A 19,760-nucleotide genomic window follows, 5' to 3' on the forward strand; every position below is an offset into this window, starting at 1 on the left:
TCCCGGAAGAATTATACGCCCACTGGTCAATCAAATCTCGTCCATCAACGCCTAAGGGCTCGGGCTGAACAACACCGCCGCGGAAACTTGCAGAATGAGTCGACGCATTTCTGTTGTTGACCTCACTTTGTCACAGACAACGCCACTCGCGCTGCGTTCTTCACTTGAGGTCTCACCAACACTATCTCCTTCATCTATCCGATCTGACCGGTCAGAACCCTACTCCATGCCTCGAGGAACCAAACGCAAACGCCGCCAGCCAGATGATCCTGATGATCAGTCCCGCCCCGGCACTCCAGATGTTGCGGGGGTTCAGATTGAATCTATTGACCTAACAGATGTCACGGACACATCATCTTTCGCAAGAGCCCTGGCTAAAAAGCGTCCCGACGAAATTCAAGCCCAGAGCCCAGAGCAGCCGGATAAGCCCCAGGCCACACTGGCCGCATATCAGTGTCCGGTCTGTATGGACCACCTCGAGGATTCCACCACAACTTCCTGCGGTAAGAGACAATCTCCGTACTCCGTATCTGGTGAAGAAATCACATCTGACAAGCGTCTTCACATCCCTCAGGGCATCTCTTCTGCCACAAATGTATCATCGAGTACTTGCGCTCTATTGAAAGCGGGCGTTCTGAACAAAATAAGCCAGCGAAGGGAACATGCCCAGTGTGCCGGAAGCCTCTTTCATCGAAGGATTCAGGGACTCGACGAAGTCTGATTCCTTTAAAGATGAAAGTGATCAGCAAAAAGGACCGCCTCGTTCGACCCGACAACGACTAACGATTCTTCGATTTTCTTACCACCGTAGCGATCAGGCGTTAAATCAGGATAGGAAATTCAATAATTTGCAGGGTTCAAGCCCTCTTTGGATGAAGTGCTTGATTTATCTACGTCTCAGTCGGACTCTCACAGTGCACGACGGAGGAACGCACTATGGGGTGGCGAGTTCGGATCAGAGGCATCTTTTTGGATTGATAGATGATCTGGAAAATTTCCTCCTCTCACGAGTAGACTCGAGTCAGCATTGTGACTTACTTATCGCGCCGGCCGGGATCCAGCGTGTTTCTCCTGTTCAATCCGCTTCCTAGTCCTCCGCGTACCATCGCATCGCCTTTCTTACCGAGAACTACTTCCAGCGCTTGTACGAGTGCTTGCGGATCGTATTTCATGCCCACACATATTTCTTGATCCCCCGTGTTGGTCGTGATTTTCCGCCCATACAGGCGCAGCGTTTCAATACCCATCTCTGCCAGCCGCTCCCGGTCAACCTTGGGGGTTCCGGGTCCGTCGAGATGCAGGATGTGAGTCACGTAAGAAGTATATGGGATTGATCTTTGTGGACGAATGGTTGCCGGGGACGCGGATGAGTCGTCAAGGGCATGCGTTGTACCTGGGTAGTGTCGCCCTCGACTCTCCTCGCAAGCACGCGCAATAGCCTCGACGAAATCAGAAGCCAGGAAGGGATTTGATGGAGGTCCGGTTTCACGATCCAAAGACCCATTCAGAATGAGTATCTTGTGTCGTGCTGGGCTTGTCATAATACTCTTGCCCACCCCCCGAAGTATAAGTGCGGGTATAATGGAAGTGTACAAAGAGCCAATGCTGTAAATAATCGCCTGTGCATCACTAAGCGCTTCCAAAACACGCGGATTGGCAGGAGGCCGGATCTCCTGTCCGTATGGATTTATATACCAAATTCGGCTGATTCGGCAGGGAAGATCCTCATTTTCCGCCTTGCTGAATGCAATGTTCTTGTTTCGTAAAGTCGCCAAAGATCCCGGAAGGTGATCTTCTTCGTATGACACAGCGTCGGATGTATCAGAGCTTGTAGCTTCGAGATCATCCCCATCGGCAAGGAGAAGGCTTGGACGTCTCGGCCTAGAGCCCCGATCGGGCTGCAGAGCTGTCGCTTCACTAGGGTGGGAAATGCTGTTCTGTCCCACGATGACCGTGCTGTCTTCGAGAGTTGCGGAGATATGATGAGAAAAATTTGAATTGATTGCCGGAATGATTCGCACGATATCTGACTGCACGCCGCAAATGCTTCCCAAGAGGTAGATGGCACTCTCGAAGCTGCCGCTGAAGAGTCGTGCACCCGTGAGAAATAGATTGCCCACGCTTGCAGAGGTGAAATCGAAGGTGGAGGAAGGCGGCCGGGCCCGTTTGAGGATTTCGAGATTCAACATATTGAAGAATGAACGAATCAACTCTTTCTTTGCAGGAGTGATGCATCGCCAAAGGCCTGAAGTTCCGTCCACAATGGTCAGCCATTCGTGCGCTGCCGTTGCAGCCTGTGCAGGCAAACGATGGTTGAAGAGTGACTTGATGGCCGCACGCTCCGGATTTGCAGCCGAGTCCGGGATCAAACGCACCAAGCGACCTGGATGTATTTGTTTAGCTTGACAAAGAGCTCTCATCGTGGAAGTCATGTAGACTACTCACTTCGCACATCACCGATTCCTGGCCCACCAAAGATTCGAATAAGTTCTGACGAAGATCCACCGTTGTCGCTGATTGGAATGATGTAGCTCAGCAGACAGTCTTTGCTTTCCCGGACAGCATTGAAGACATCTACAAGGTTGTTTGCGGCACTGCCGCCAGAGACCACCACAATGCCTCGATTGCTTGCATCCGCCATAACAATGGGTACGAAGGCTTCTGTTTTCTCTTCTGCGATTAGGACAAAATGACTTTTCTGAAGTACTGTATCGGAGAAGTGCCAGAATCGATGTGTGTGGACTGTGGACTCTGGAGTCAACAGAAGGGAAGATCGTCGCTTTTACAAGGTCAATTCAGGGATCGACCGAGGGAACTGTCACGAATACAGCAGGATTTGCTGAAGACTGATCGTAGGTATCACGTAACGGGAAGCCGAAAGCCTGAAACGGGTCTCGATCTCCTAACATTGACCAAGTCATACACATCAACATCTACTGTATGTCGTTGCCGTAACTGAGTACAGTGAGTAGTAGTGGTGATGTTTTGCGGCCGAAGACACTCCTGGAAGGGATATTTTTGGGGTTGATCTGGTGGGGCTCCGCAGTTTCGAGTTTCGACAGAGTGGATTCCAGACGAAATGGATCATGTGGCGCAGAAAATATTTATGCTCGTGCCATTTTCGACGGTCTAGATTTCGACGAAGGGCTGACAACATTAATCACTTACTGTTCTTAGTGAGAGCAGAGATCCAAAAAGCGGCTGGTTTACTTGGAATCATTGAGTCAGGGGTGCTCAACCAATTGCCCAGATACCTGCCTGATGCTGAAAAAGAGAGAGTGGCCGACCCATCCTCGGGCGGTTTCCTCTACCCCGTGTTGTATTGTTGGCGTTTCTATTCAGTTACTGTCCAGGGTACACTGTTGACTGTACAGTGTTGAGTGTACTACTGTGTAGTGTGTACTGTGCAGTCCTACTCCTACTAGATACCTCCTACTTCCTACCTACATACATGAGCCATGACGCTCAATTGGCACACATGCCTGTATTCTTAGTTTGACAGTGCCTGTCCGCTCAACATCTGGAATTCAGTGACAAACCCGCCGACTTGATGGAAAAGCTTGCGAGGCCAAGTACCAGGTACTCGAGCCAGCCCCAGCATACAGCGCTTACTCATCTAGGAGGTGCCAAGGCCATCTATTGATGGCACAGAGACGATGCGGTAATAAGGAAGCCGCTTGCGATTTGGAATGAGATCTTGTGAGGAACAATTTAGGTTAAAATACGTCTTCGTAGAAGCAGCTCCGTAGATAGTGCACAGACGGGAGGGCGATCAGGCCGTAAGACCTGCACAGCAGTGACAAGTCTGAATGCAATCCGACATGAGTCTGCCCGTTTATGGTAATCCAACATTCAAAGACCACGATCAATTGTTTTGGGCTGAGTGGATCGTCTCGATTTCAAGAGATCGTCATCAAGCATATGCAGCCCATCCTGTATGATCCAGAGTCAATTTCGCTGATGCTGAACCAAGGGGGTGAAAAAACATACCACAATAAAGTACGGCTAGATTCCTCTCATCCGTGGCTTGCTGAATCAGTTCGTTGACGGTAGCAGTCACACTGAGAGTCTTGCTCAGCTTCTTGGCGACCACAGTCAAAGCCCGATCAGCCTCGCTGGGCTCGTTGGTCGGGCCTTTGTCTTCTTGACCGGGCAGCACGGGAGGCCCATCGCCGTCCACATCGTCGTCCTGCATTTTCTTCATTCGGAATGGTGACAGAGTCCAGCTGTACAATGGATCATACCGAAGGACATCAAGTATGGTCATAATACTATATGACTCCTGGCGAAGGGCCTCGAGCGTAAATTCGCAGCAGCGTCTAAACACACCCTCGGTTTGTGTGATGCCAAATCCATCAACCAGGTCACGAGTGAGCCGGAAGGGAACCACTTCGGGTACTGGAAGAACCCGTCCCTGCTCAAAGGCGACACCCAGGTCAATGTGTACCACTTCTCCTGTCTTCTCATCCAGCAAAATGTTGTAACCGTGCCGATCTCCCAGTCCAAGAACGTGACCGAGAATGGAGATGGCCGCAGTACTCCGGGTATACGCCAAGCGTTTGGTGAACCAGTCGTCTGGATTGCCAAAATTTTCCATGAAGAAGAACTTCATCACTGGATGGAAGTTTTCCGTGACTTGGCGGTAGGTTCTGACTCTCTGCTCAAACGATCGCGTTTGTACGTTTGCAATGTTCCTCCGACAGGCGCTAGGCTTCATGTCTTCGGGGAAGTACTTTACATGTGCTGGCATGAGATAGTCGTGCAGCGGAATTGTGTTCGGCACGAATTCAATAATCCCCGCATGCAAGGTCAAAGGAAGAACTTTATACGTACGGATGCCCAAATTGCGCTGACGCGTGGGCTGATAGTCCTTCAGAAGACTGCTCACTTGTTCGAATACCTGTTCCATGATAGCATCTTGTCGCAAGTCATCGTTTCCTCCCTTGAACTAGATGATGAATCAGTCTTAGAAGTGCCGCAAAAAGTCCATACTAGTCCAGGACACTTACCAACTGCTTGTAGCGAATCCCGTCTGTGCCAACGGCAGTCACGATTTTCGGGGCGCTCACGCCGGACGCGAGCGTAAAGTCGGAACTGAACCTTTGTATGGATGGAATGCCGCTATAGTCTAGGTCTGCTCGAAGCTCAATTTTCATCGTAGGAGGGGGCAATTTGTAGGATTCCACATCTTTGCTGAGACGTACGCCCGTCGGCAGTTTATTCAGAGGGATTCTGGCGCCGGTCTTGAATTTGTTGTCGGGTTTGTCAATGGCAAAGCGAACGTAGGATATGCTCATATTATGAATTGATATCCAGGTCAGACAGATATTTTTATCGTTTTTCAGACGATCCACGAGCTTGGTGGCAGCTTGGAACCTCGATTGTGAAGATTGATCTTTGCCGCCTCTCGACTTGCTACTGGCAAATATTTGATACATCCCATGGTACGGATGCTCTGCACAAATGCGGAAAACAAGCCCACTCAGGAGAGATTGGAAGTCATCAGATACATCCAGGAGGCGCGAGGAGAGTTGGTTCATCAATGGCGCAAATTTTCGACTGGGCACTTCCTTGAGATATCGCGACACAGCTTTGTTTGCTGTCTGGCTGTCCGAATTATCGAGCCAAAGGGCACAAAATCGTAGTGCATCGCTGTTGTAAGTCTCGCTTTCTCGGAGAGCCAGGAGGTAGTTCTCAAGACACTGCTGGAGAAAAGCTTCGCGGCTCCGAGAGAGACGCTGGTATTCGCGATCGTCGAGATCAAACCATTGTTTGGCCTTGGCACGGAAAATTTTTAGAGACTCTCTAGAGCGTCCTTCGGCCTTCCGCATCATTTCCTCTAGACCAAGCAATTCGCTCTCTTTTCGATCACGCAGTTGTTTGACTCTTGTGTAGTCATTCAATCCGTCAGGATTGTGTAATTGCTGATCGCAAAAACTGGCGAATCCGTGATAGACCCGACCGGCAGCTTCACCTTCAGAGACACCTTTAAGTTCCTTAACTGCGGGATAAAGATAGTCTTGCAGGATAGACTCCGGTTTTTCGAGTCGAGCTTCAGCAACGTGATGACCCTATCAAAAAAAGATTAGATCGTGTCAATCCTGTGGTCGAATCCGCGTACCAGGGTGACAAGCAATTCAGCACGGCTCAAGGGGATTGCCTGCTTATGCAGATCGCTTTTGCCTTTCAGCTGTTGCAACATTCGGATAGAGGCGGTCATTTCGCCCTGATCCCACAGAACGTTGGCGAGATCAAACTCAGCCACTGCTTGGATGTTGATCCCTAGCTCAGCACAGGGCTTCGCCAGCTTGGATAGAGTGATCGCGCTCTTCAAGGATGCCTGGGATGCTCCGTGACTTCTTGAAATCTCAAGCGAGCGGCGAAAAACTCTGGCTTCGAGTAGGTGTGTATCATCGAGACCCAGCTCCCACTTAGAGGCTAGCAGCGCGTTCTTGCGAAATGAGGAACACAATGCTTCATGCCAGCTAAGTGTCTCCCGAGCCTCGACGTAGCTTTTTCCATCAGATCGTGGTACTCGAAGAAATATGTGATGATGATGAACATACCTCGCACTTTTCAACCAGTCACTTCTTGCTATGATTGTCTGCCACTCCTTCTTGATGCCATCTGCTGAAGAAGCAGAAAGAACATTCTTGGCCTCGGCTAGTATACCGAGAGCTCGCATCGTGTTTCTCAATTCGATCGCTGATTGACCGGGCTGAACGAGATGACTTAGAGACGTCAGGAGACACGTATCTAGTGAGGCATAAACTTCAGATACCGCCATGGACCTGTTGAGACTTTGGAAAGCCTTAAACACTGTTGCTGATGGCGAACTGCGGAGCGGCAAAACTGGAACGTCCCATTGCTGAAGACTGGTGGCGGCTTGCAGCATGGCAGCAGAGGAAGAACCCCTATTATGGCTATCTGAAGCAGTCAACAGTGAATTGGCAATACCTTGCAGGTTCGTCGCATTCAACGCTTTCAGAACGCCAGAGGAGTCGACTTGTTCAGTCAATTGGATATCAGAGTCAAAATTCGCGCTCTGAAAGAGGAGTGTCTTCAGGCTTGCCCCCTCATACTCCAGTTTTTCCATCACTGTTGCTAGAGACGAGGTTTGTTGAATGCCGTAAAATAGGTCTGGGTCATCAATGTTTCGAAAAATTGCGTTGAGTAGCTCCACCGGCGGTTCGTATTTGGTCACAGAAGAGCGGCGAGAGCTTGATATCACTTTTGAGGCTTCTATTTCGAGGAAAAGCAAAGCAGTTTTCTGCAGGCCGCATTGATGGGCTGCTGTGAATAAGAGTCCATAGTCGAGATCAAGCCATCTATTGCGGTCAACAATAGTGGATTCTCTGGGAAAAGGCAGGTTTCGCAAGTGAAGGATGCAATAGATCACAAGACGGGCATGCGGCATCATTCCAACCGTGACATCCTCAAGGATGCCTTCAAATATCTTGGACAGATCTTGCCGGACACGCTGATTCGCCCTGTAATCACCTGACAAAAATACTGCATGAATTACATGAGGCAAAGCCTGCACGGCAAAAGTCGGCATTTCTCTCAAAACAACTTGAAGCGGTCCAATGACACAGTCATGTGAAACAGTATTGGTTAATGCAAGAGCTAACTGGGACGCCCAATCGCTCAAACTGATCGCCTTGGTCATTTTCCGACAAGCCATTTCACTGAGACTCACATCTGTAGCTAGTGAAGGCAATAGGGGACAAGGATATGGGCTCCAAAGAAGGCTTGGCATGAGTGTCGCTGGAACAACATCGGCGTAAGTCTCAATGTCCTCGTCTGTCGAAGTTTGGCTCAGAATGACTTGCAACGTCCGCTCAATGGAGCCCGTCTCAGTAGGATTTTGGACTTGAAGTTTGTCGCAAAGTAGTCGAAGGATGGTGTTTTTGGACTGCTCAGATAAAGATGTTATCTCGCCTGTTTTTGGCATATCCGTGAACAATTTTTCCTGTTCACGTGTAAGCCTTTCATCAATTCGGCCTGTGGTTGCAAAAGAAAGCCCTATCATTTCAGCAGCCCAAAGATTGTACTCCCGTCCATTATTCAGCTTGAAAACCGTATCCAAAAGCGAGCAGGTAAGCGTCGCAGGATTCTCAATAGGACCGAAGCCACACCACATGGGGCTTCCATGACTCTCGAGATATGCACACAGTATCGAAAGTACTAAATCTGCAGTGCGTTCGCTTAGAAGTGATTGGGGGTTATTGCGATGTTGCAGAATTGTGAGCACCAGATCTCTCTCGGCCTCAAAGCTTGTTTCCAATGTGGTGGGTATTCTCTTCGCGGCTGACAACAGCCCTTCGAAAGACGATTTGATGGCATCGACCCACGCAGTGTCTCGAAAACTGTCGATGAAGCCACAGAGCCATTCATGGAATTTCTCCGCGACTGACGAGGCTTCTTGGAATTGTTCTTCTCGAAATCTATTCTGGACCGATGAAAGTAAGAACCGGCGGAGTGACACTAATGCGGTTAAACAAATGCCTGCGGCGAAATCGGGTCTTGTCAGTAGGTAAGGCTTCCCTGCCTCGAGCAGATACCACATAATTCCAATGGTATCTTCGGCACAGTCGAGGTCGACAATGAATGAACATAGCGAGTTGAGAAGCATCTCAAGCGGATAGTTCTCCAGCATTATCGGGCCTGCAAGACATACGAGGATCCTGATCTTTCGAACAACGGAGCACGCGTGCAAAGCTCCCAAAGCCGGGTGTACGGAATCCAACAGTGAACGACACACAAATATTGCGAGGGCCGGTGACCAAATACCACGCAGCTCAAAGCCGGCACACCTGCATAAGAATTCGAGTTCGTCCAACAAGTATCGAGCTCGGAAAGCTGGCTGCTGGTTTACTGGCAACAAGCGCTGAGATGAAGCCCTTGCCGAAATTCTGGACTGAATCGAGTACGCATATTGAAAATCAGGGCGCTTCGAGTAGGCGCGCTCTGCCTGTTCATGTCGATCTAAAGCGAGGAAAAGATATGCGATGATTTGAGGGAAGCCAGCCTCAATTTGCGTCATGAAGCTTTCTGATCCGAGTAATTTTCTCAAGCGTATCTCGGCTCCCATTATTTGACCTCCTTGCTCAGGGGGAGTGCTGATGTCTCTTGCGATACTGTAGGCCTCCGCTTTGGCGAAGGAACTTTGAATAAATTCGATGTAAGGGACGTCAAGAAAGGCTGCGAGCTCCTGGACATCTGCTTCCCTACCACGCATCATCATCTGACCGACAAGCTCGTCTCTCACATCATTCAGCATTTCGGCAAGGCTGTCATACCGGAATGTCGAGTATGGCATGGACATCACGCTGTGGGTTTCGGTCCAAGTGTAAAGCACCTGAGACGCGAACAAGCGAAAGAGCTGCCGCGCATGTTGCAGCCCGAGAGCGGTCGATGTGGATGTTATACATGCTTGAGCGTACTTGAGGGAACCCGAAACTTGAGCTGGTGTCTCAAACATGTGGTAAACACTTCTTCGTAGTAATGTGTGCCACTTCGAAGCCAATTTCGATAATACGAGGAGACGAATAGCAATACCTTCGACCCAATCAGGGTCTCTCGGCAGACTCTCCAGCACGTCCTCAAAAACGGCATCATGGTCTCGGAAAAGAAATTGTTGGAAGAGACTCGGCAAGAACTCGGCAATACTGAACTTCACCTGAATGTCTCCTTGTTGCAGTATAGTGAGAATGATGGTTCTTGGCGACGGAAGTTCCCCTTCTTTGCCAAATGACGGACAGAGGTCGATGACCTTTTGCACAAGCTCAGAAATGGCAACATTCACTCGAGTTGTCGCTCGCTGTTTACCTATGAGACATTCCACGAACCAGCTATACAGATCTGTTGCTGAATCAGTCAAATCATCTTGAGAAGACTTTGACCAGATTTCCGTGAGTTCAGTCATCATACGAACACAAATTGTGTGTGAGGCTTCACATCGCGCCATTTCATATGACTGCAAGCATCTTTCGGCAATGGTCTCGAGGATGATTATCAGATTCTCTCTCGATAACCTGGTGAAGCGACGAAAGAATGCTGGTAAAATCGATTGTGCTGACAGGAGGTCGTGTTCTTCCAAACATTTCACATACTTCAACAGGGCAGACCCGGAGTTGCCGGTACTTGGGTCCACGCCGCGGGTATGCACAATGAGTGACAATCGAATTGTCTCGCGACGTTGGAACGTCAATGAATCGGAGCAAAAATCAGCCGCATTTCGATTGGAGGCGAGAATCACCTCTTTCACCGAATGATCTACGACATCATGACTGGGCTGATCAATGAGATCCACGGTATGCTTGTCAGAGGAAGGAATCACCCGCGGAGTTACACGGGACATGTCGAGCTTTTCTACCAGTGATCGCAGCAGCGGCAGCAGATTTTCTTCAATCTGGGAAGTTTCAAGCTCCGAATCCAAGCAGAGGATGGGTGATAATACTTCAAGACAAGGATAAAGAGCATTCGATGAGTTTGCGCATATGAAGTCGCAAAGGGCTTCCCAGAGAACAATAAAATCATCGAGGAGTCTCTGGACCTCTGATTGAAGGGGCTCATGCTTAGATGCGATGAAAAGGAAGGATGTCACGCAGAAAGATGTCATGATCTGCAAGATGTCTGGAGAAATATGAAATGATTTCTCCCCGGTGATTGCCTTCCAGAACTGGGAGAACCCATCTAATTTCGAACGTAGGAACTCAATGATGACCTCGTCATCCTCATTCTGGCGTCGAGACAGCTTCAGCAGCGAAGTTTTCCTGTCAGCACTGAGAACATGATGAGGTACTTCGGAGACACTATCAAAGAGGTATCGAAGAAGACTTCTGTTTTCGTCAAGGTAGAGCCACGTTCGAGCTATGAGACCTGAAGACCCAGAGTGTGGCAGATCTGACTTTCCAAAGGCACAGTTGCTGCATGCCATGAGGAGTTTTAAGAGGCTGATTGGGCGAGCGAAAAGAGCAATCTGGGCAGTCTGCAGCCGATCAGACATCCGTCCTAGTCGGGGAAGTTAGCAATATGCCCACTGGCATGAAAAACACAACGTGTAGACCTGGAGGGCACACCAATCGACCAGACATCCCTGAGCCAAGCACAGACTTGTTGCGATATCTCGTGCGCGACCCCTGGGCTGAAACTCAATCTTTTATGAGCAATTGTGGCCCACATTTCCAGAGCCGAGTCAGAAATCGAAGATGGCCCATTCAATTTTGCGGATGAAAGCATTGATAGCATAGTTTCCGTGGCAGACGAATGTTCAAGCAAGTCATGATGAAAAATTGCGTCCAGGAAATTGCATGCGGGCCTTGATGTTACAGATGAAGAGAAGGCACGAATCGCAAGATCTACAGCCTGTGGCCAGTAAGCTTTCAGTCGTGGGTGCCGTGATCTGGACCCTTTGACTATGCTGTGGATTTAGACCAATCTTAGCATTTGACATATTAGATGCAGATGACTCTTCTTACCTCGTCAGGGCGACCATTGTCCAAGAAGAAATCGAGGAGCTGTCATCCACAATGCTCGGAATGGCTTTCTGTACAAATGCTTCCGTCTCGTTCATATCCATTTTGTCTTCCAAAAATGGCACTAATTGAAGTGCACATATCTTTTGCATCCCAGCTCCTGATGTCGCATGTCTGAACACATCCTCGAATGCGGATGAAAGACGGACTCTTTTCGTGGAAGCTTCTGCCATTGTAGAATGGCTGTGGTCATGAGCTGTAACGCTCTCTAATAATTTCAATAGCTCTGCGAGGATCCATAAAAGGGTCCAGCCGTAGACTGAGCGACTGCTTCCCAGCCGAGGCCCATGTATGAGGTTCACGGACGCATCTCGTCCCATGTGGAATATGACGTCGTCAAGTTGTAATATCTCGCGTTCATGTCTTCGAAGATACTCGGCATGAATACAATCAGACAATGCCTGGATAAGACGGATATGAGTCTCCAATGGGGCGGCGTCCGTCACGGTACTGAAAGTGGCTAGGTACAACATCACATTGACAAGGAGTTCCTCTTTCAGAGCCTGGAGTTTTGTATTCCACAATTTTCGAACAGTTGGGACCAGTTTACACAAATTCGATCTCACAAGCTCCGACTGGTCGAACATGACCCTCGAGATGGCCGTGTTAATACTGCTGAATGCAAGTTGGTGTGCATTTGCTGCCATTCGTGGCGATGAGCTGACGAATCCTTCAAGAGACTGCAAAATGCTCTCGGCGGTCGATTGAATCGGAGCCACGGGAGAATTTGTCAGGATTTTGATACAAGACAAAGTCTCTTCGACCGCAGTCTTGTCACCCACGAAAGAGTCCCTGTTTCCCGAGATGGGCGCTGATATTTGTGGCGTTGAAGGAGTGTCGCTCGCATCAAGCTGATCATCTGCAGTGGATTGCTGTCCGGTGCGAATGCTCAGTTGACTGTCATCTCTCTCAGATGCATCAATTACGCTCAGGCAGAAATCCATAAGCTTCTCCCAGTCACCCTCGTCAAGATGTTCAGTGTGGGGAGGATACTGGAGAAGGCATTTCAGACTTTTTGTGTAGTCGACACTAAGCGGCTCCCACAGACCTTCCCTGGGAACTGCTATGGAATCGGTGATATGGTCGACAATGGCACGCACTGTCTTTGCTCTGATGTTGCGTACAAAAATGTCCACTGCTGTACGAAGCACTGAAGCACACGTTGATAGCCGTGTGCCCGAAGAACTCTTGCCAATTGAGCGCTTCGCACGAATATAGCTTGTTCTTTCAGTGGCAACGAATTGGAACAAAGCCTCGAAGATTCTATGACAAGCCTTGTCGCTGAACCCAAGGCTTGTGGGGTTGGATGGAAGAGTTAGTTTACCAGTTTTGGCCTGAATTGACAGTGCCTCTTACAGCTCGGGGCATTCCTTGTTCTGCTGGAGAATATGTTTCAAGTCTGCATCGTCGTTTAGTTCGAAATCAATATGCTTTCAATTGCTTGATAGAATCTGACCTGCTAACCCATCAACACGGTCCTTTTGTTTATCTGAGGACAGCCGTGTGAGCGCCTTGTCCATGAAAATGTCCCCCATTTTTCCACACTGAGCGATAGCTCGATGGACACGTCGCAAGGCGCGACATCAATTTGACTTGCTTTGTTGTGAGCAAATTAGAAGGTACGCCTCAAGATGGTTATGATTCAGGACTATAGTACTGGGCAGTGGATATCGCTTGCGTGTTTTTTTGGCAGCTCCCGCGGGTTGTAAGTGCTGGGGCGGCAGTATTGTCTGAGTGGATGACCGCCCGGAATTTTGATCGCGTTCCGCCTCTCAGGAACCGCAAGAGCTCCGAGCTATAATCTTTGAATACACAAATCCTGCGCCATCATGGCAGATCTTCACGAGAACCTGGCAAGCCTCCGTGGCCTGTACCAGGATCTCTCCGCCACTACTGACAGCTCTTTTCTCAATGTTGAGCGACTCATAGTTGAGTTAGAGACACATATCGATGATTTCCAGAAACTCCTAGACAAGCCCGCGAAAAGCAATGGCAGTCGCCAAACTGTGCTCTCGGGTAAGGAGCTCTCATCTTTGCACGTCAAAACAGGCTCTCTCAAAAATGATGCTAATATCAGCGAACACTTACAGGAAAGATTACGGTTGCCGAGATTGAGTATTCTATTAATGAAGACTTCCAACAAGGTGCTCTCCAGCTAGCCGATGCCCTGAACATCGATGAGCTGGAGGCCGCGGTTATGTTCTTGGCAGCGCAAGAAGACTCCCGGATTCTGGACCGTCCACCTTTGATCACAGCGATCATGAGATTCCACGAGCGCCGCCATTTCCTTCTCGAGTGTCTTCGCCTTATCTGCCGAGGGACCTGTGAATCGGAGGAACCTGGAATTATTTCGCCTCTCATGAGCGACATGCTAGCTCGTGTCCTGAAGACAAAAAACGGAACAATGCAAAATGCTTCAGATTACACACGCAAGGCCCTTCACTCTTTGGGAGACATTGAGAGATGGCTGGCCCTGTTGGGCGATCAGATTCAGAAAGCGTCAATCGTTGGTCAAGAAGAAGATCAAGATATCATGGAAGCCATTGAATACCAGCGACGCAGTTTGCAACAGCAGCATGAGTCTCTCGCAGCGGTTCTGTTCTATCTTTTCCAGGGAACTTACACTAGTGCTGAAGACTTTCGCGTCCTCGCAAATCATCTGAAGAAGCTGGACCGTCTCGACGTTCTACTGGTTCACTATGTCCCCATCGCGATAGCGGCCTTCAATCGCCATGGGTCTTCAGAACATGGGTCTTCAACTGAAGCTCGAAGCCTTCACGGGGTTGTCACTCAAGCCAAGGATGGACAGTCCTGGAGGCTTCCCCAATTACATGCGTCGATGACGGCTCTTTGGCTCGCCATCTATAGTGGCTGGTATTTTGAAAATCATCCTTCCGACCTCGGTCCGAGTTTTGACGCGGAGAGGGAAGCCGAAGAGCGGACAAAGACTTTTATGACATGTTTGGACGATGGAGCATTGGAATTGTTGCTAGCTATTTGCTCGAGTGTCAACAGTGAGCAATGGGCAGAACCCGCGCGCAGCGAGCTGGTAGCTTTGCTTTTGAAAGAGAGCCCAATCAGTCTCCCAGATTCCAGTCACTGCAGCGCCTACATGAAAGGCTTGCTAATGGAGACCCTCGAAATCTTCGTCGAGTCCTGCATCGCAAATATGCCCGATGCCGTCCGCAGGCTCAAATCAGAAGAGGACATCCAGCGGCTGGATCAAATCACTGCTCTCAGAGAGGGACTTACATCCAGCACAAATCGCGCCGTCGTTGAAGCGAAAACCCACCTGGAAACATTCTTGATGATCATTTCATTTGCATACGAGCACCGAGTGGAACCTGCGCAAGAATGGTGGAGTGACGCCGATGGAAATCTCTACGGCTTTTTGCAATGGGCATCCAAGCGGCAGACCGTGCCTCGAGTCAGTGCCTTCTGTGAAATGCTTTGCTCGATATCTGAAGGTGAAGAGAATGCCGCTGCGGCGCACAGATTCTTGACCGAGGAGGAAAAATTCTTATCCACAAAATTGAAGCGATCCACGAACATGAATTGGAGTCAGATGTTTGCCGAACTGCATCTTTATGCGACCCGTGTCACCGAGAAAGCTCCAGTCGGGGGTCACGGTCAACAAGGCAGACAAGGGACTTTATCTTCTCGAAAGACAGGGCGCATTGACCTCAGCGAGCCGGAATCTCCAGTCATGCTCACTTCCTATCTTCGTCTTATAGGTCATCTATGCAAGCAAAGCGCAGCCATCCGTAACTGGATGCTTCAAAATAAATCCTTCAAGGTTGCAGAGGAGCTCTTGACATTGTGTAGAGGCCCGATTCCGACTCATCTGAGGGCGACCATCTTCACCACATTATCTGCCTTGATGACCGACAGAACTCCGGGTGATGGTTTTGAAATGTGGGAGTCCCTCAACTCTTTCTTGACAAGTGCGCTAGTGGATGAAGCTTCAAACCTTGTTAAAGCGCCTGCCCATTCCAACCATAGTTTGTGGTATGAACAGCAGGCCTTCCAGAAGATCGGCGAGGCTTTCGATCAAACGAACGCCTTTGTGACTTTGATAAATTCATTAGTCACGCCCAATACCGGCACAAGCTTACAACCATTATCTCTTGCATTCCCGGATTCTTTGGGAGCTGCCTACCGGATGCCTGGCATTGAACCGTACATTGACTTTGTTATGGGTCATGCCCTATCCCGACGGGGACAAGATTTGGGGAGCCATAACTCACGCCTGTTGACTTACAACTGTCTTGAATTTGTCGTGACAAGTTTGCGCACCTTTAACGAAGAGCTTGTGACATTCCTCAGTTATTCGACGATTGTTGACTCTGCCGCGAAAGCACACAATCTCGAGGCATACACTCGCATGCACCCGTTCTCCCGTGTAATGGAGTGGCTTTTCAATGAGGATGTGTTGAGATCCGTTTTCTCAATAAGTCGAGTTAACATATCGGAGGTAGCTCAAGCTTCGTCTGACTCAGTCTTGGTTCTGACGGTGTTACGCAGCGTTGAAGTGATGAATCTTATTATGGACCTCCAATCTACGTACTTCAACATCGTCAAGCCGTTGGTCAAGTCCAAATTCACTGACCACTCATCGGTAGCCACTTCATCACTCGCTTCGTTTGAAGACAGTGTGCTGAATAACTTGTCCCTCGTACCTGCACTCTGCCTCTTCTGTGGTACGGGCCACGAGCAACTGACTGTCACATCCTTATCCCTCCTGGAAAAGCTCACGAGCTCACGGAAATTGAACAAGATGTCGTCACCTGAGCTCATTAAATGGCAGTCCTCCAACAAAATTGTGGAGGTACTGGCATCAGAGGTTGACGTTGATAGTGTCGCACGCTCTTTGGTATCAATGATGGAACCCGACTTGAGGGAGCTTGAATACGGCCCTAAAACAGCTGGCTATGTGATTCGGGAAAGCCTTCTTGCGCTCTTGAATAGCTGCTTGGGTATGATAACCGATCGACCCACAGTTGCGCACCTTCTCCTTGGTTTCAGCTGTCTTGGCAACGTCCTTGACCTGCCTTCAAATGGGCTATTCGCCCAGGGAATGTCTTTGCTGCATGCAATTATCGGCTTCCTGCAACAATATCCAGACGAAGTGGGTGGGACTATCACGTCATACACAGTGCATCTGAAGCGAATGGCCTTTGAAGTAATCAAACACCTTTGGTCCTCCAAGCTCGCAACTTTCTTCACCTTGAGTGAGATGCGCTCTCAAGCATTCTTGGTGAATGCCTTCGCAAGCCAGCAGATTATCGGCCCCAACACCCTCTGGAACGGGTTTCCCGTATCAGCCGATGACTTCTGGATGACCGATGCTACTTCGGCTTTGGCGGAATATTTGCTGTATCGCAGTCACCTGTTCTCATATGCTGCCACAGAGATTCGATCCGCGGCCAAAGTGAGCTCCCCCACGCTTCAAGCTAGTGTTCTCTCAACCCTCCTCGGAAACTCGACGTTGGACAGCGGTGAGCTCATTCAGCATGTCTCGGTATTCGATCTCTTCGATTTCGCCGACCTCGACACTTCTCGCAATTTCCATTACCCGCAACTAACGTTCCTCGACGACCTCCCTATCCACGAATGCGTTGACTCAGAACGGGGCCCTCTTGTTTTGTTTGACATTGCCAAAATCGACGAATTAATTCAAATTCGTAAATCCGAGCTCTTCGCGTCCAGTCCGCCACGACCTCAAAATGAGGAAGCCTTCGAAGTGGAAGCGGAAACGTTGAAGATATTCATTCTTGCCACCAATCAGCTTCGGCAGATTTTACACAATCGTTATCTCGCGCTTCGCGCCTGGGCAGAGCTTGTCACCACCATCACCACTTGCTCTGTTCTAGACGATGCAACCAGGCCAACTTTCATCCTCCATGCCATTCAGCTTATCCTGCCCAAGCTAGAAGCTTCCATCGATGGTGACTCCGCAGAGTCTATTGAACTTGCCCGTTTGGGCGAGACGTTGATCAGCCAACTTGCAAGAGCTTGTCCAGGCACATTTGCCTCGCGCAGTGGGGACATCATCGACGAAAAACTTCATCAGCTCTTCCAGGTGTCCATGCGCGGCATCATGCTCGCATCGGGGAATGTAGCATTGCGAGAGGTCTTCTACAGCATATGCTCAATTTACGTGAATCGCATCTCATCGCAAGAGATCAGTCATGAGAACCTTCGCCGAAAAAGCCAACAGATGATCAAGACTGCTGGTCCTGGACTCGTCGAGACCATCTGCGACGATGCTTACACCGGGCAAGAGACCTGTCGAGCTGCGGCCCTGCTGTTACTAAATAGCCTTGCAGCTCTTGACAGTCGAACGGATGGCGTCCTGGCTGAATCCATGTCGCAGTCGAATTATTTGAGTCTCTTTTTCGATTCGTTAAGATCGTTACCATCTGAATTACGGAATGCCCAGGCAGCCGGTAAGACAGATCGATCTGGCCCTCGGTGTCGAAGACTTGGCAATTCTAATTATGATTATTTCATAGATACCGCTTCTCTGTTGGCATATTACGAGTCACTACTAGCGCTCCTTCAGCAACTTTCACGGACAAAGAGTGGAGCGACACACGTGATCAAATCTGGGCTGTTTGAATCTGTCCGCGAGTCGCAATTGTTTGCTGCGGATCCGGATATCGGAATTGGTATGTCTCCACTTCCATGAATGGCCAACCCCGATATTGAGGAAATATGCGCTAACATCTGCAGATATTGATAATCCGGATGCATTGCGGAAATATTACGACCTCCTTCTCTGCGTGATCCGTGTCATTGTCTCTGCTGTCTTATCACGAGGCGTCCACAACGAGCAGATCAAAATGCAGACCCAGACCTTTATCTCTGAGAATAGACCCTGCATGGTCGGCGTTTTTAAAAGATTCGCCAAAATTGGTGGGACAACACCGCCCCCTCACCGCGAAGCTCTCTGCGAATTGGTCAAATCATTTATGGCGCTCGTGGCGGCTGCCGACTTTATTGAGGTAATATTAACATCCCGACCCCCAACCCTACCACACCCCGTTGACATGCCACAGTTTGACGATCCTGAGGTGCAGCAGAGCACACAGCCCACTCTTTTTTCATGAATTTGCGGATGAAAGATAGGCATAACTGCAACAATGCGGCGTCTTCTGTCATATTTTGGTGGAGTTCACGGTTGAGCGATTCTGGTGGCATATTTACGGATGGCAACGAACAGAATTGCTCTGTGTCGTCCTTTCTTTTTGTGGGGGTTATCAATCACACCGAGAGCCACGGGCTCTCTTGTGCCATAATCCAATTCCATGACCCCATTGTTCTCAAGATGGCCGTCTCTTTCATTAACGGAAGGTAGACTATAGTAATCATTAAAGAGTCGCATTAGAGATCTGCTGTTATTACAGCATATCACTTGTCAGACATGCTCTTTTCACCATACTGGTTGCTGAAGCATCGGGGTGTCTACCTGATAACGAGCCAACTGAGAGATGTATGCCTAGCCTGTTTCCGTCAACTTCGTCATGAGACAGATCGGCGCTAGGCTCGAATATTTGCCCAGAGACGAGCGAGGGCGGCAACTTTTATGGAACTCATGATCATTAGAGGCCATCTTTGCATGAATCATGCAGTTGCCTGATTTGTCTAGCCACTCTTTTTCCCGACTGACATCTGTCTGCGGGCGCATGAACCGAATAATCATTGTGCAAACGGGGGCCTACAATAAGACGATCCCTGGTGTAGATCTTTAAGTACCCGTTCGACAACTCTGTATAGCGAGTGTCGCAAAGTCTTCCACATAGGCTATTAATTAGACCTGTGGAATGGGAAGATCCCCGGAGAAACTCACCCAAAATCTACCTATCTGCTGACGACAGGGACCACTCACATCATATTCCATGGATGTTACCTAGTGGAGCTGGCAGAGCCCGCAGAGCTCGCAGGGGTCCATGAAGATAGAAGACCTCGAAAGTGTCGTCAATATAAACAAACGAAATCAAAGCCAGCATGATGACACCAAGCAAGAGACGCAAAATGAAAGGCACATGGATCCTTCGACGGACGTTCCACATTTACCAGAGGATGAGCCCGTGGATGGAGAGCCCGGAGGCGAAGCAGATTCTCGAGAAGGAATCGTGCGCCAAGGGGAAAAGAACGAGCCTTGCGCCGAACGGTCGAAAGTCCATGAGGAAGCGGAGCAACCCAATTCGCCGAAGA

The 19,760-nt window shown here is 49.4% G+C and overlaps 4 protein-coding genes across 4 annotated transcripts; 2 read left to right on the forward strand and 2 right to left on the reverse strand.

The window, feature by feature from the left end:
- Positions 1-94: 94 nt before the first annotated feature.
- N7539_003930 (uncharacterized protein) lies at positions 95-721 on the forward strand (the record flags this gene model as incomplete). Its single annotated transcript, XM_056933532.1, has 1 exon — positions 95-721. The coding sequence occupies one exon, from the start codon at positions 95-97 to the stop codon at positions 719-721; it is 627 nt and encodes a 208-aa protein (XP_056791073.1).
- Positions 722-1,034: 313 nt separating this feature from the next.
- Positions 1,035-2,641, reverse strand: N7539_003931 (gluconeogenesis factor YvcK family protein; the record flags this gene model as incomplete). Its single annotated transcript, XM_056933533.1, has 2 exons — positions 1,035-2,383; positions 2,446-2,641. The coding sequence occupies 2 exons, from the start codon at positions 2,639-2,641 to the stop codon at positions 1,035-1,037; spliced, it is 1,545 nt and encodes a 514-aa protein (XP_056791074.1).
- Positions 2,642-3,913: 1,272 nt separating this feature from the next.
- atmA (DNA-binding protein kinase TEL1) lies at positions 3,914-13,075 on the reverse strand (the record flags this gene model as incomplete). Its single annotated transcript, XM_056933534.1, has 9 exons — positions 3,914-3,933; positions 3,991-4,948; positions 5,010-6,071; positions 6,122-6,512; positions 6,567-11,016; positions 11,085-11,425; positions 11,484-12,833; positions 12,897-12,939; positions 12,997-13,075. The coding sequence occupies 9 exons, from the start codon at positions 13,073-13,075 to the stop codon at positions 3,914-3,916; spliced, it is 8,694 nt and encodes a 2,897-aa protein (XP_056791075.1).
- A 294-nt stretch (positions 13,076-13,369) lies between these two features.
- N7539_003933 (nuclear pore complex Nup192/Nup205 family protein) lies at positions 13,370-18,652 on the forward strand (the record flags this gene model as incomplete). The annotated part of the gene is made up of 4 exons (XM_056933535.1): positions 13,370-13,556; positions 13,631-17,989; positions 18,056-18,211; positions 18,276-18,652. The coding sequence occupies 4 exons, from the start codon at positions 13,370-13,372 to the stop codon at positions 18,650-18,652; spliced, it is 5,079 nt and encodes a 1,692-aa protein (XP_056791076.1).
- Between the last annotated feature and the right edge of the window lie 1,108 nt (positions 18,653-19,760).

Source organism: Penicillium diatomitis (assembly GCF_028827545.1).
Source record: "Penicillium diatomitis strain IBT 30728 chromosome Unknown utg000004l_segment0_segment0, whole genome shotgun sequence".
NCBI classification, from domain to species: Eukaryota; Fungi; Ascomycota; class Eurotiomycetes; order Eurotiales; family Aspergillaceae; genus Penicillium; species Penicillium diatomitis.